Raw genomic sequence first — 16845 nt, forward strand, 5'->3', positions numbered from 1 at the left:
AGAAGCTTTTCTCACTATGAAATTAGCACAAATGAAGTTAAAGACAAACTAATACCTGTTTAATTTTCTCACAACCACTTAAAACGGTCATATCACAAACTTACTAATTTGCCAAAATAAAGAAAAGCACACATACATTCATTCAAAATAGTTTTGCTTTGTTTTTAATCCTTTAAAATTATAACCATCAAACTTGATGGGAAATAGGTATTCTAGTGCATATTTCTCCTTAAGTGTACTTGGTCTTCAATGCATAAATTTTAAATTAAGAGTAAAAACAGCAAGCAGGTAGGATACAATGCCAAAAGCATCTCATTTTGTTCCAAACAAGCAACTTGATTTTTTTTTTAAAGCGAAATACATTAAATAAGGTGCATTACTTCCAAGGAGAGAGTACTGGAAAGGCCTAGGGACAGAGCTGGAACCAGCCTGGAGTCCCAATCCTGGCAGGCCTCTGATTGTCATTAGAGAAAATTCAACTAAAAAAAGAGGAGGGAGGTGAGGGAAAAGCAAATGAGCACTCTCCAGAGAAACATTCAAACTATTTTCTCTAGAGACCTCAAACGGACTAGAGACTGCCTAAGCTTTGTAGACTTCTGTCTCTACCAATCTGCTTTGTGATCTGAGCTGCCCTTAAAGTCTATAACCTTCAACATTCTGTGACTGCCCCTATTCTGCCAAGCTAGACACAGTTAGGCAGATAAGCCATACAGGAACCCTTAGGCCTGAGTCTCCACACATTCCGAGTACAGTCCCTCTCACACATTAGTAACGGTGACACGGCTTCAGGGTCAGCAAGCTCACCCCCTCCTCCCTGCGGCTCAGCTCCACACTCTACGGCTGGTAGTGACAACTGTCTGGTGACTCTGCTGCCTGCCTCCCTTTCACAATGCTTCACTGTGGTAGGCCGGAATGCCACGCCAGACTAGTTAGAAAAAGCACAGAGTCTTAGACCTCCCCGACAAACCTTCATTCCTGTTTCTTCAGGTTCCTGTGAAATTTTGACTTCGTAAACCCAGCAGCAAGAAAAAATCACCATGCACTGCATTTAATAACCATTACCTTATGTCTCAAACTTAATGCTGCTCACAGAGCAAAGCTACCGGTGTGGCTGAAGACAAGCACTGAGGAAAACAATCCCCAAGTGAACGAACGGACCTGGAACCAGATCCATTTGGACGAGACTTTGGGCTTACATTTCTTACAACAAAACTCTAGGTCAATGGGTAGCTTATGCGGATAAATTCAAACTCTCCAAGTACATATATTCTCATACAAAGCAATCATCAAAATTCATAAGTAAAACATTCAAAGTGAATAAAGCCAATTCTGGGAAAGTGACCATTACTTCTGGGTTGTACAGGAGGCTCTGCCCTTACAAAGTTTCTAATCAAAACCATGGCCACAACACAGCAACTTACAAAGGTCCTAAGACGGGAGACATCCAAATTTACAGAGGTACTATCTTGTTAGCTCAAGTTTTCTACTTAGCTTTTTTTTTTTAAGTATTTATTTATTATGTATACAATATTCTGTCTGTGTGTATGCCTGCAGGCCAGAAGAGGGCACCAGACCCCATTACAGATGGTTGTGAGCCACCATGTGGTTGTTGGGAGTTAAACTCAGGACCTTTGGAAGAGGAGGCAATGCTCTTAACCTCTAAGCCATCTCTCCAGCCCATCTACTTAGCTTCTGTTAGTGAAGGACAACATATACGTCCTACTGATAAAACAGATTACTTTGGGACCTGTATGAGTCTGCACACACATGGAATATCCCCAGTATGTAAGACAAGTTTGAACTCACTGTTTCCACAGTCCAAAGACTACCAGCACTTCTAATAATCAATGAAACCAGAAAAGAATCTCTTAAATCTAAGTTTTTGCTGAGAGGTACCAAGTAACAATAAGTATCAGTGACAGGTTTTACAATGATTTTACATTGCTGTTACCTTTCATTTAGGTTCCCTGATGTTCTGTGTCTCTTAGAAACAGTGCTGGCTTGAGAGGGGTGGGTGCTGTAAGCCCTACCTGCCTTAAGCTGTATTCAGGCATCACGCTAGTAACTGATGCTCTTTCCCTTGTAGTGAAAAACATTTTACTTCTAGGAAAAGAGACACACGAACGCCAAACTCGGTGGTTTTCTAGCCTGCCTCTATCATAATTCATAAATATCTACCAAGATCATCCTTTCCAGAGGTTGACTAATACCTTTCCTGGATCCGTATTATAAACACAGGGAACCAAGTACATTGCTATAGAAAGGCTAAAGATAGAATTCAAAGGCTCCATTAATGCATCCCTATACTTTAAAAGGATGAAGGTGGCTCACAAAGGAAAATAGCAGTCATAAGAAACCCAGGAAATATAGTCAAAACATTGGGACCAATCTGCACGAACAGGTCAACGGTTGGCTAAAAAGACCAGCATAGCTGTAAAGTCTAGTTTAAGTTTGCTAACTTCTCAGGTCTAGGAGGAGAAGAGGCCTTCCATGTGTTTGTAAGTTTGTCAATCCAGGTTAAACATAGATCACAAAAAACTTGACAGTAGGCAAGCTGTGGGAACAAGTGCAGGGAAACTCCAGACAACACACCTCTAATAAATTTATGAGGTTGGCTTTCTCAGAAACAGACTTCACATACAAATGTCCAAAATACAAACCCCTTTCCCAACAATGCAAGGTATTACCACCTTAAGAATCTCAGAATGATCATAACTGAACATCACTCCTATACAACCTAACCCCAGCATCTTTGTTAGATAAACAGAAAACAAAACAAAACAAAAGCAGAACGAGACAGGGTCCCATATAGTCCAGGCTAGCCCAGAACTCACTATGTAGCTGAGGATGAACTTGAACTTCTGATCCTCATTTCCACTTCCCAAGTGCTGGGACTAGAGGTATGTATCACCATACCCAATCTGGGATTAGGATTTTATACTTTAAAAAAGTTTTTTGCGGAATTCTCATACAATCCTCTTATGTGTGACACCAGGGAGGAGGGATGGGGCAGATAAGAGTATGCCGTATCCCAGTAAGTGTGCTCTCCTCACTCGCCTAATTTATGACTAGCCTTTTTTTTTTTTTTGGTTTTTCGAGACAGGGTTTCTCTGTGGTTTTGGTTCCTGTCCTGGAACTAGCTCTTGTAGACCAGACTGGTCTCGAACTCACAGAGATCCGCCTGCCTCTGCCTCCCAAGTGCTGGGATTAAAGGCGTGCGCCACCACTATGAATGGCCTTTCTACGGGAGAAAGCGGAAACTAATGATGGTACAGTCAGTCCCACCCCTCCCCCACTCGGGACTACTTAGGGCCTGTCATCTCTGATCATACCACATTATGTGATCTTTGAGTTCAAGAACGACATAATGGCACAGTCATTGCTGTCACCCCTCCTTTTACTACAGCAATGTGAAATTCTACAGGTATATGTTTAGGTCCTCATGAGACCCCCTCTTGTATTGACTTAACTGCTGAGGTCTCGGGAAATTCTATGAAGACAGCCACCCCAAATCAGCCTGCCAATACCAGCTGTTTACTACTATCAAGTATGTTTCTCTCCAGTGGCATGAGAACTCCAGTTATTTTTTAAAAGCTGGATTTCTAAGTGAGCTCAGACAGTGAGCTGTTACTTAGATGAAGCTTCCTCCAGATATGCCTGATGGTGACGATGTGAATAGTCACTGTTTTAAGACTTGGCTGTCAGGTCAAGAGTTATCCAATGAAGAACAGGATCCAGACTACAGACTTTCCCAGTGTTCATAAAAACAAGTGGGGGTTGAGGTGAGAAAAGAAAAAAAAATTCACAATTTAAATTTGTAATATTACCTTATATTTGCAATTTGTATAGTTGTTCAGAATTTACTCGGTTTGCAATTTTAAAACATTTTCAATTCTTGAGGAAAAAATGCTTAGGGTATAAATGTGTAGAGATCAAGGTAACCAAAAAATAAATAAATAAATAAATAAATAAATAATCAACAAGGAAAACATTTAAAGGAGGCAACCTGTGCAGTATGTCTTTCCTTACTCATGGCTACAACATAGCAAGTGCTATTTTCTATAATAGCTAACAATGTCATTAAAAGTGAAAATTCACCTGGAATTTCATGTCAACTTGAGTTTAATTGAAAAAAAAAAATTCAAAGACTGAGCTACTGAATGGGATTTCTCAGAATGTAAATAACATTCAATTTAAACTGGTGTGACTGGAGACAGGTATAAGTATGGCTACAGAGGTCCAGACTCCTCCACTACCTCTCCCATCCAAGTACCAACCAGCTCTGATTGGCTTTCCAGATGAAGCAAGATCTGGGACATTTGGGGTGGCGTTGTCACAGACTCCTCAATACTCATAACCAAGGACGCTACTAAGAAACTCCATACTTTGTGCCATCCCCAAAGCCAGAGTTTCTCTCCTGTGCTTCTTCCTGGACACACCTAGAAGACCGGGAAAATGGGCTTTACAGTGGAGCCAAAGGACACCACTGATTGTCACTGAGAGCAGAGACTCCAGAGATGAAACAGAGGTAGTCAAACAACTCTAGAGAAAAATAAACATAAATAAAAGCCACTTAAGTATCTTTTAAAACTGAAACACCAGACATTAGTCTTTGTGAGGCCGCTTAACAATGGTGGCCAAAACTGGGTAAAGATGAAGGATGTAACAGTAGAATTCTGAGGAGAAATGGTTAAGGGACTATTGTAAGTGCCACGTGATATCGTTAAGAAAGCAGACAGGGCCTTCTCTAACTTCTGTCATAGTTTCAGCATTCAGCTTAAAAATGGCATCATACAAAAAATGTCACTCATGGCTGTAAGCGCAGTCATCAACAGAGGTAGTAAACAAAGAAACTCCTACGAATAGATTTTAAAATGGATCAATGTGTAACTATACATTCAAAACCCTAGAGCCGTATAATTATCCCCAAAATGAACTGCTTTAATTTAAAAAAAAAAAAAGCTTAAAAACACAATGACAATGAAGCACTGATGTGCCTTAGGCACAGTCCCAAGTCAGTGCTGACTTAAAGCTGTGTCCTCTCTCTTCAAGAACAAAGTTCAGTCTACAGTGGGAAGGGACAGAATGGAGAGAACCAAACAGGTGCTGTCCAGATCACTCTCTGTTTTTCCATTCATGGGAATCCACAGTTTTAAGGTTGTTTTCTCACAACTTTTGGAAACTGCAATCTTCCGAGCAGAAGTCGTATTTCCACTGCAGGAGAGCCATTTTTGTGCTGCTTGCGCTTCCTCAGTGCATGTCCTCCTTCCCTGAAAGTGCAAAGAAAGCTAGCCAACATTTGCAGGGCCCACAGCCCCAGGACAACTGCAGCCACCTGGAGAGCAGGGCAAATGGTTTACTGAACTGTGCTTCAAAGACCCGGCTCCCCCTGCTTGTCCTCAGTTGGCAAACTGCTCATAAAAAGCAAACTTGATCCTCTCTATGTGATGGCAAAGCTTGATGGCAGGGCCCAACTTCAAGTCCATGCACTCTTGAACGGTGGGAAGGGTAAGGAGCAAAAGGGCCTGCCCATCGATTTCCTGTTGAGGACAAAGAACAGAGTCCATGATGTGCGCACAAATGAAGCTTCTTCATGGCAGTTCCTACTTGCACTGCCATAACTACAGTTCTCTGTTTCCCTGCATTAGTTTCCCCTTTAAAAAGTGCCAGATTCCGTCACCCTGAGGAGCTTTCGGAGTTAGTAATAAATTTTACCAGCCTTGAGACACTAACCTACAGATTCTGCTCAACAGAAATTCGATATCTATGAAGCCCTGTAACTGACAATTAATTGTGAAAAGAAAAAATACTTTTAAAGGACTCTTTCTTTCTTTTTCTTTTCTTCTGTTTTTTTTTTTTTTTTTGAGACAGGGTTTCTCTGTGTAACAGTCCTGATTGTCTTGGAACTCTTTTGTAGACCAGGCTGGCCTCGAACTCAAGAGATCCAACTATCTCTGCCTCCTGAGTGCTGGGATTAAAGCCGTGAGACACCACGCCCGACTAAAGAACTCTTTCTAAATCTAAAACTATTTGAAAATACTAATGTTCTCCTACTTTGTAAAATTCATTTAAAAAACTTCAAAGATGACCAGGCTTTTGTTTTATTTTTGGAACATGGTCTGACTATGTAGCCTAGACTGGCTTCAAATTCACTATGTAACCCAGGCTGGCTTCCAACTTGTGAGCCTCCTACCATAACTATCCAAGACTGGGGCAATAGTCATAGATGCTGTTCTGAATATAGCTACATCTTCTGCCTTCCATAGCTATTCGTGTTTCACCATACCTGCATTAAAACTGGTCACCACTCTAGAGTATGGTATATTAGAGATGCTAACTTTTTTAAGTTTAAAAGCATCAGGGCTGGAGAGATGGTTCGCTGACTGTTCTTCCAAAGGTTCTGAGTTCAATTCCCAGCACCCACATGGTAGCTCACAACTGTCTATAATTCTAATTCCAGGGAACCCGACACCCATTGCAAATCATCAATGCACATAAAATTAAAACAAACATTGTTTTTAAAAAGATGAGGTCAATTAATAGATGCCCGTTTTTAAATATTTAAATTATTTAAATATTTATAGTATAGAATTCAATTTTGAGGGAAAACAAAGCAATAACCTGCTGCAATTATGGTACAAGTCCTATGAGTAGCAAAAGGGAACCACAACAATTTGTACCAAAATATTATTTCCTAAATCTTGTAATTTTTGCCTATTATACACATAGCTCTTTACCAAACAGACACATTATTACAGATTGTGCTATTCATGATTACCTGGTCCAGGAATATTCTTGCCAGTGGCGCACAGTCAGTGGATCTGATGAACCGCACGACATCTGCCACACTCCACTTCAGTGGGTTACTGTCCAGGTGAAGCCTTTCATCAACTTCAATCCTTATTTCCTTCAACAACAAGATGATGCCAATTGGTTAAAGCACTAACATTTTAAAAACCTCTCCCCAAAGAAATCCCATAATCCTTTAAGACAGGAGTTAAAGTACACTTAAGACTAACCTCTCCCGTGCCCCTATTCTCACTCTCTGGGACTGCTTTCTTCCAGCAAAGAAGATAAGAGGCTCACATGCATTAGCTATCTGGGAAACTTATAATATAAATTTTATCAAATTTATTTATATTTCCAATGTGTTTCTGGACTGTTTTGGTTGTTCTCTGATAGGATGCTAGGGCAAATGTCATTTCAAATGAGAACAACAAGAAGAAATCTTTTATTGTCCCTGTTAACAGGACATTTTAAAAGTCCAGTTATGTTTATTTTAGAAGGGGTTTCATGAGGCACCCAGGATAGCTTTGAACTGATTCCCTGCCTCCATCTCCCAAGTACTGGGGTTAAAGAGTATGTGTATCATCACACCTGGTTTTATACTATGCTGAGGATTGAGCCTAGGGCTTTATGCACTTTAGGCAAGCACACGCTACCAGTTCTGAAGTAAGTTAGCTGTAGCTGGAACTATTATATAAGTCATACAATGTGCATTTATGTACAGAGTAAATGTGCTAAACAAGACAGGTGAGTAAGAATTAAATGGGTAAATAATTTGTTTCTAGAAAACCATACATATTCTAAAAAATTATTTAAATGACACTTTTCTCTAAACCAAATGGCAGGTTGCAAATAAGCTAGCAATGAAACTTTTTCTTTTTACTTAAAACCAGCAGCTCCTTGTGAAGGTCCCTCTATAAATAATATCCAGATAATCCTTGAAACACATGAAAACCAGAGCATCAAGGATCACTTTATTATTTTTTTTAAGTTTTGTTATTATTTGTATTTGTGTGTGTATGTATGCACACAGTATACAGAGGGGCCAGAAGAAGACATCAGAACTAGAATTCCAGGCAGTCTTGAGGGGATGGGTGCCGGAAATCCACCTGGAGTCCCCCAGAAGAGCAGGATGTGCTCTTAACTGCTAAACCATCTCTCCCTAGAAATTCTTCCTAAGTTCATAAGGGAAGAAGTGAGCTAGCACCATAAATGACAGAATATAAAGGAAAATGAAAGATTTTTTTTTTCCTCCAACAAGGTACCTTTGGTGAAGGAGGCTTATTTTCATCATCTGAGAATGAATGAGTGTTGGGTTCTTTTTTACTCGTCTGTGTGTCTGGGGGCAGTGGAGCGGACATCTCACTCTGGGTGGGAGAAGATGAGCTTGATTTTTTTTCTGACGTTTCGGATTCGTCCTGTAACTCGTCCTGTTGTTCAGATGTGCTGCCCTCACTTAAGGACTCATCATCTGCATCATCTGCATCACCCTCATCTTCTCCCCCACTTCCCTAAAAGAAAAGGAAAAATCTCACTGAAACTCAGGACAAACCAGTAGTCACTAAACCACAAAAATATTACTGAGCAGAGACTAAAATTATAAAGATGTACCGGTACTATGTGTGCAGACTGTAAAACAGCGGTCACTTGCCCCTATAAAGGACGGATGTGTCACAGATCTCATACCTGGGGTGAGCCCACTGGGGTATTGTCAACAGATGCAGAAGCCCGTTTCTTCTTATGAACAAAAATATTTTTCCGCCTTTTTCTCTTCTTACTGGCTTTTTTCAGGGCACAAGCTAAATTACTATGACCACCAGGTGGCCTCCCAATTCTTTTATTTTTCTTCTTTCCATAATAGTGTGCTAAATATAAATGACCAAAAAGAAGGAAAAAAGTACCTTCATTATTGTTGTGTACCTCAAAACCACAGGATTCCATTAGCACAGCAGAAAATGGATGTCACTACATTTGTAGTTTAAATTCCACATATTGGAATAAGCAGAGAAATACATAATCTGATTTATACTAACATGTAAAAATGTGAACAATCCTCACTTTATCAAGGCAGACAACATCTCCATCAATCAGAGAGTTCTCAGGCCCCAATCACTCATTTGCAAGGCAACCACTTTTCTGATTCCCTCACTGCAGATGAACTTGCCTCTGCAGCACCTGCAGAGGGCACTGGTTTATAAATGCTTCTTTCATATCAATTGATTCTTTTAGTCTCATCTGTGCTCATATTTAAGTAGCCAATTCTTTATGTTGGTGAGTAGGATTCTATAGTATCGATTTACCCATTCATCGATTTCACTGTGGATGTGCACTTGGGCCATATCCTGGTTTTGACCATAATTAATAAAGTTGTAATGAACAACTCAGGTTCTTTGCAAGAGAAGTAAGTGCTCTTAGTCACAAAACTATTTCTTTATCCCCTCAAACAAGGCTCAAACAGGGTGTTGCCAAAAGTTAGCCTTCCATATAACCAATCTAAGAGTTATCTCCAAGAATAACAAGAGCCTTTGTCTTAAAAGAGGTAGATGGCATTGCTGAGCATCATCAGGCCTCTGTCATGTGCACACAAAGTGCACATGAACATGAAAAGCTGCCCTTGCAACCTGACTGCACTGTTGTACTCACCAAAAAACCACTACGCCCCACTGCCTGCACATTCTTCCCGGGTTCTGGTAAGGAAGGAAGCACTATTCTACTACTAACTGTAGCTTCCACATTTGTGTATCTGAGTTGTTCCTCTTATTACAACATACCTCCGTTCTATCCATGTTACTACAAATCTCAAACTTACATTGCCCAAGTAACAAACTGTACTGAGCTGTTGCCATGTGCTTACTATGTATTTGTGTATCTTCTTCCACAATGTTTGTGCCACCTCTTATCGTTTAAAGGCTTCTTTTTACTTTATTTAAAAAACTAAAAAATGTGACACTGTAGATTGAACCCAGGATTGCACAAGTGCCCCACTAGTTGTAACTTGCTTTTTATTTTAGAATTTTTAAAAAAAATTACAGAGATATATTCACATATAAAATTCAGCTGACGGTCTACTATTTACTGGCTTTAGTGAAGTAACTGCTGTGTGAAATCATCACTAATTCTAGACATATTTCTATTTTTTAAAAAAATTTAATTGAACTGAAACTCATGTAACATACAATTAACTATTTTAAGTATACAATTCAGTGGTAGTTAATATATTCAAAATGGCATGCAGCTATCAGCTCTGTGTCATCTCATAACTTCCTTTTATATTACTGAGTTGTGGAAATTCATAACGTGTTCTGGAAAAAATTCTTGGCTGGACACACACATTAAGGATATTTCCCTAATATTATGGATTGGCTTTCTCTTTTTAAAATGGTGGAATTATTAAAAAAACAAAGTTCGGTTTTTGTTTTTCTGTTTGGATATTCACTGTTACTGGTGCCATACTAATGTCAGTTCTTTCTTCACCGTCACCCTTGTTAAAGTCATCTGATTATGCAAGTTTCACTTTATCTCTAGATCCTCTATTTCAACCCACTATTTATTCTTTAATAAATTTCTTAATGACTATAATTGTCTTTTATGGTTAAAAAAGAAAAAGTCCTTCAACTTTAATTTGTTCTTTATTTAGAATTAAAAGTTCTCGGTATTCTAAATACTTCTTGTGGCCGGGCGGTGGTGGCTCACGTCTCTAATCCTAGCACTTGGGAGGCAGAGGCAGGCGGATCTCTGTGAGTTCGAGACCAGCCTGGTCTACAAGAGCTAGTTCCAGGACAGGCTCCAAAACCACAGAGAAACCCTGTCTTGAAAAACCAAAATAAATAAATAAATAAATACTTCTTGTTTTTAATTAAAATTTAGAATATAGAGACAAAAACATGCAACAGCTTATATGATGGTATATGCCTATAAGCCCAGTAATTGGAAGGCTGAGTAAGGCGGACAGAAAGTTTGAGGCAACCCGAAGCTACACAGTGAGTTCTAGGGCAGTCAGGGCAATCAGGGCTATACAGAAAAACTGTTTCAAAACACCAAAGTCAAACTAAACCAACAAAGACCACAACACTTCTAACACCCCCTCACACACACACACACACACACACACACACACACACCCCACACACACACACAAAGAAAAAAGGGAGGGAAAAAAGAAGGGAAGGAGGAAACAAGTGGGGGCGGGGATAATTCTGATTATGAAGTAAAGTAATATAATTTTTTTTCTAATATAATTTTCTGCAAAAATGAATTCCTCCTTGGTTCTTCTATTTTTAAAGATTTTTTAAAAAAAGATAAAATATAATAAAACAACAAAATAGAATGAGATCACATGACCCCAGTATATTATCATCTGATCCTTTATAGAAGAAGATTGTGCTTCTCTGATAGCATGACTATCTCTATAAGATGTAAGATGACAAATGTTAAGGCTAACACATCTGAAAACCATTACTCACTGTATTTAGTCTTTGTAAGAACGGAGCAGTTTTCAGAACATGTATCCAGAACCATCCGTGGACCAAAAAGGTTAGGACAACATTCCAATTTGATACATGTTTGTCGGCAGAACTCAGGCACTCGATCTGCTGTCTTCACTATCTCAACAGTAGCTCGATAACTCTTCCCTTTATATCTACAATCAGAAAACATCAGATGCCAAACTTATTGCACCAATGTTCACCCTAAGAAAAATTTAACACAAGTATGCTGAAAATAGCTTTACTTGACTTCAGAGCTTGAGAATTCTCTTAATGATTATTTTTATTCTATGTGTGCTTATGTTTGGCCTGCATGTATGTCTCTGTGAAGGTTTTGGATGCCCTGGAACTGGAGTCACAGATAGCTGTGAGCTGCTATATGGTTTCTGGGAATTGAACCTGGGTCCTCTGCCAGTGCTTTTATTTGCTGAGCCATCCTTCCAGTCCCCATACTTTGAGAATACTTAAAACAAAAAGAAAGTTCTGTACTTAAATCTGGTGTGGAGGCCCAAAAATGTGAGCCCATTCCATCTTGTCCAAAGGTCAGAGAGCTGGAACTTATCTCTATTGATTCAAGGTTATTGTCCGTTTCTACCTCAAACAAAGGTCCAATCTAGATTTAGGTGTAGAGTTCTGCTGTCTCAAGGTTATTGTTAACAGGTGTGGCTAATATCCTGACCTTATATTTCAGGAATAGAGAAGTAGATCTGTTTCTACTCCAAACAAAAGTCTAAGAATCCAACTAAGTTCCTACTCCTTTAAGGAGATAACTATGGGTTCCACCCAGTGAGTGGTTTGCCAACAGAATGTTTTGGTCTAGGGTGTGAGCAATACTTGTCTTGTTCTAGAAATAAAATGTAGCCCACAACCTTCAATCAGTATGTTCATTTCCCTGTATCGTGTTAATACAGTCTTTTTATCTTATCTTTGGGGTCAGGGGTATTTTAAGCAACTGGAAATTAAACGCAGGTGATTTCAGTTCAATGTTTTCGTTTTTATTATTTTGTTTGCATCTTCATCCTCTTTACTGTTTTTCTGATCCCCCATGCCCTACCCTGGCAAGAGGTATTTTTGTCAAGGATGGTCCCTGACAATCTGGTACACTACAACTTGAAAATTAAGTTATTTAAACAAGAAAGACAAAGGCTTTGCTTTCTGATCTTAGGTGAAAGTTTACATGTGTATGCAGTCACTTATTTATTCATTTACCTGAGCGATTAACCCAGGGCCTGAAGTGCGCTAGGAAAGCACTCTATCAATGAGCTCTGTTTCCCAGCCTTGAATTTAAGTACTACTTTTACTAATTACTCTAAAAGCATCTTTTTATTAAATCTTCCTTTATCCTGAGCAGTGATCCTCAGAGTGTGGCTCAAGGACAATATGATATGCCAACTGCTACCCTGCCACAAAAAAAGTTCAGGTCAGCAGTAGTGAATGTTCATAAACTTTCACAAAAGTTTTAAAACAATTTTTTCTATCTTCACTCTAATAAAAGTGTATGTTTATGTTTTTAAAAATTTCTATTTCTTAGAATTTATTTTTATCATTAACATAAAAGAAATCAAAAAGAAAAAATCAGCCTGGTCCTTTACCACAAACAGCTGCAGCAGTTACAAGAATAGAGGGTGAGGTACTCTACTCACTTGGCTTTTAGGACTTCCCCACATCCATGCCACACAGAATCTTTGTCCAGCTGGAGCTCACGAAGGACACGACTGGGTTTGTAGGCTGCATTGATAAGTAAAGTGAGGACCTGAGATGGGTTTTAAGGCAGAAATGTAGATTCAGGAGGGAGGAGAAAAATCAGGTCATTAGAATATTAGAATATTAGAATATTAATACACTTGCCAACCTTTTTTGAAAAGCATTTTGAAAGCATTTTGGAGATTATTTCCAGTTAAGAATGTTAACAAAATAATAAAAGCAAAAGCATGTCAGCTACAAATTAAGAGTAATCAGATTCTTCACAACATTCAGGAAAAAACAAGTACCACAAATTTAAAAGTACCCTAGCATGTACTTCCAAATGTTTTTCCCATCATGATGCACAGACAATTGTATTTACTTGGGAATAGGGAGAAAAGAGTTTACTTGACTTAAAAGCTACAGTCTTTCAATGGGAGAAGCCACACATGGTAGGAAGCTAGTAGCAAAAACTGAAGCAGAAACCATGGAGGAACACTGCTTACTAGCTTGCTTCTCAAGGATTGCACAGCCTGCTTTCTTATACAATCCAGGACCGCCTGTCCAGAGGTAGCACTACCCACAGTGCACTAGGCTCTCCTACATTAACCAATAAAATGTAACAGAGACTTGCTGACAATCTCATGGAGGCATTTTCTCAGCAGAAATTCTTCTTTCCTGATTACTCTAGCTTATATCAAGTTGACAAAAACCAGCAGGAGAACACTGTACAGGCATCACTCTTTTGATGGCCAGGAGTCTGGTTCACAAACTCTAGGTTCCTCAGACTCTGCCTTCCCCTTTAGAAGACTGACAGGTTCAAGTCCTCAAACTTGTTATAAACAGTGCAACACAGTGTGGCTGAAGGTACTGAAAGCCTGAGAAACTCACAGCTTAATCATGGACTCGAGTTAATACCATACAACCTCTTATTGGTTGTAAACAAATCTCACAGTGAACCCATGCATTCATACATATTTTTTTCTTTACACAAGGTCTTGCTTTGCACTCAAAATTCTACTGCCTCAGCCTCCTAAGGGTTAGAATCACAGGCACACGCCCCTACCACTCCTATCAGCCATTCCATCCCCTCAGTTATCTGGGACTGCTTGGAGCCTGAAGTTGGGAATTCCAACCTACAATTTCAGGCAAGGCCTTCCTAGAGTCAGTGGGGAGGAGTTTCATCCTGGACCATGTGAAGGTGAACCCTGATGCAGCGTAAGAGATCTCTACTTTGTCCTCATCCATGTGGTATGGTGAAACAATGCTCCCTGGCCCAATCTCTGCCAATGCCAGTCTCTACGAGTCTGCTATCCAGGGCCTTCTAGCCAGCCATGCCGTGTAAAGACAAAAGTAATTTACTGTCTGGTACAGACTCTCCTCTAGGCCCAGCACATCCTGTGCTCTGGTTTAGCCTGGTGAGTCCACCTGAACCTACTTCTGCCTGAATCTTCCCCAATTCGCAGAAAACAAATAACACTATAATTACTGAAACAAAAAAATACGACTAAGAACACAAACCACAAAAGCAAAAACCCCACAACTAAATGACTACAATGGTCTCAACTCTCACAGGCTGACTAAAGGAATTAAGAAACAAAAACCCATTTTTCTTTTGTCTACAAGAAACTCAGCTTTAGGGAGCTGGAGAGATGGCTCAGCGGTTAAGAGCATTGCCTGCTCTTCCAAAGGTCCTGAGTTCAATTCCCAGCAACCACATGGTGGCTCACAACCATCTGTAATGAGGTCTGGTGCCCTCTTCTGGCCTGCAGGCAGACACACAGACAGAATATTGTATACATAATAAATAAATAAATATTAAAAAAATATAAAAAAAGAAGACATTTGATTTAAAAAAAAAAAGGAAACTCAGCTTTAAAGGCAGGTACCACATTGAAGTAAAAGGAAGTAAAAAAAGTATTCTAAGCTAACAGGAACAGCAATCAAACAAGCACTGTTATCCTAATATCTGACAAAATAAGACTTTAAACTAATAGGAGAGAAAGACATTTCACTTTGATCAAGAGTCAAAAGAACAATCAAAAGAGAAGACATAACAATTTTGAACATGTAGGTGTCAAACTCTGGAGTACTCAATTTCATAAGGAGTCTATTATTAGACTTAACTACACCAGTGACCACCAACCCAATAATAACAGGTGATTTTCAGACCCCACTTTCTCCATCAGACAGGACATCTGGACAAAATATAAACAAGGAAACATCAGAACTAAATGACATTATACACTAATTATGACCTTACAGCTTTCTACAGAATATTCTACTCAAACACTGAATAAAACACGTTCTACTCAGCGGCCTACATCACGAGACACAAACTTAACAAATTCAGAATAACTGTGTCTCTTATCTGATCATAATGCAATAAAACTTAAAATTGACAACAAAGAAATCTCTCTTAAGTACATACGCTCATAGAGATTAACCCACTCAGTACTGAATGATGAACAGGTCAAACGAGAAATGAAAAATTCCTGGAACTAAGTAACAATGAGAACACAATACAACAAAACACCTGGGGGAAACTTATAGCTCTAAGTGTCTACATTAAAAAAAAAAATCAGAAAAAGCACAAATAAATTACTAATGATGCAATTCAAGAATTTAGAAAAACAAAAACAAATCAAATCCAAAAGATGACAGTAAGTAATAAAAATTTGAGCAGAAATTAATGAAACTAAAATAAATAACACAAAGAATCAATGAATCTAAGAGCTGGTTACAGACAAGCAAGACTGAGAGTCCTTTAGAATTACAGGCATGCATCACCACTCCCAGCTTTCCAGTGTCCGCTATACAGTGCTCAGGCAGTCTCTGACCAATACCTTTTTTTTTTAGAAAGAACCCATCTGAAGATTTGCTTAGGTGAATGATCCCTGAGGAGTCGAAACAATCGTGTGCCAATTTGCCATGCAGCATGGTAGTACCCAGTTTCCACTAAGGGTTTGTGCCCTGAGTTGCAGCCACATATGACCCACAGTAAACTGTATACCATTTTGAGGACCCCAGTGAAATCTTTACCATCTGCCAACGCATGTGGATTATCTCTGCCTACTGTGCCCATGCTGTACACATTACCCATGGCCTCTGAGTGGCTGTGCCAGTTATCAGATCAGTCCAAGAGATATCACAGAGCACGTCCTGGCTCAAGCAACTCTTCAAGTACTCTAATGTCACGTAGGCTGATCTGATCTCACATTATAACAAGTAGAAGGTACATCTCAGTAAAGTAATATGAAAGAGGACTTTTATTTATTTTTTATTTATTTTATTTATTTTTTATTTTTTTTGGTTTTTCGAGACAGGGTTTCTCTGTGGCTTTGGAGCCTGTCCTGGAACTAGCTCTGTAGATCAGGCTGGTCTCGAACTCACAGAGGAAAGAGGACTTTCATACATCTTTTATTATAGTATATTGTTATAATTTTCGATTTTATTTGTTATTGTTGTTAATCACTTACCATGTCTAACTTATTAATTAAATTTTATCCCCTCCTCAAGCTTATGTGTCAGAATCGTGGTCCACAGTATGATGGATATAGAAGGTGACAGAATTATTAAGAAATGAGGCTGAGTGGGAGGTTGCCATGGTTAGGGTTTTTTTTTTTTTTTTTGGTTTTGCTTTGTTTGTTTGTTGGCTTTATGAGACAGGGTTTCTCTGTGAAACAGTCCTGGATGACCTGGAACTCATTCGATAGAGCAGGCTGGCCTTAAACTCACAGACATCCACCTGTCTCTGCCTCCCGAGTGCCGGGATTAAAGGCATGCACCACAGCCCCACTGCCGTGGTCAGTTTAACTGTGGAAGACTGACACGCTGTAAAATAACCTGGGGCAGGAGTGCCAGTGAAGAACTGCCTGGATCTGACTTCCTC

The 16845-nt window shown here is 39.3% G+C and overlaps 1 protein-coding gene across 4 annotated transcripts in view; it reads right to left on the minus strand.

Moving 5' to 3' along the window:
* Positions 1-3095: 3095 nt before the first annotated feature.
* The window catches only part of Sfmbt1 (Scm like with four mbt domains 1), a 102203-nt gene continuing 88453 nt past the window's right edge, over positions 3096-16845 (minus strand). For all 4 annotated transcript variants that reach the window (XM_050158148.1, XM_050158149.1, XM_050158147.1 and 1 more), the window contains 6 exons: positions 12914-13023; positions 11250-11425; positions 8473-8651; positions 8052-8297; positions 6779-6907; positions 3096-5540 (listed from right to left, as the gene is read on the minus strand). In XM_050158148.1, coding sequence (XP_050014105.1) covers positions 5400-5540; positions 6779-6907; positions 8052-8297; positions 8473-8651; positions 11250-11425; positions 12914-13023 — 981 coding nt within the window. In that variant the 3' untranslated portion in view covers positions 3096-5399. The remainder of the gene's footprint in view (positions 5541-6778; positions 6908-8051; positions 8298-8472; positions 8652-11249; positions 11426-12913; positions 13024-16845) is intronic.

The sequence above is a fragment of the Alexandromys fortis genome, unplaced genomic scaffold (genome assembly GCF_014885135.2).
Source record: "Alexandromys fortis isolate MF-2015 unplaced genomic scaffold, M_Fortis_MF-2015_v1.1 scaffold_106, whole genome shotgun sequence".
Lineage (NCBI taxonomy): Eukaryota > Metazoa > Chordata > Mammalia > Rodentia > Cricetidae > Alexandromys > Alexandromys fortis.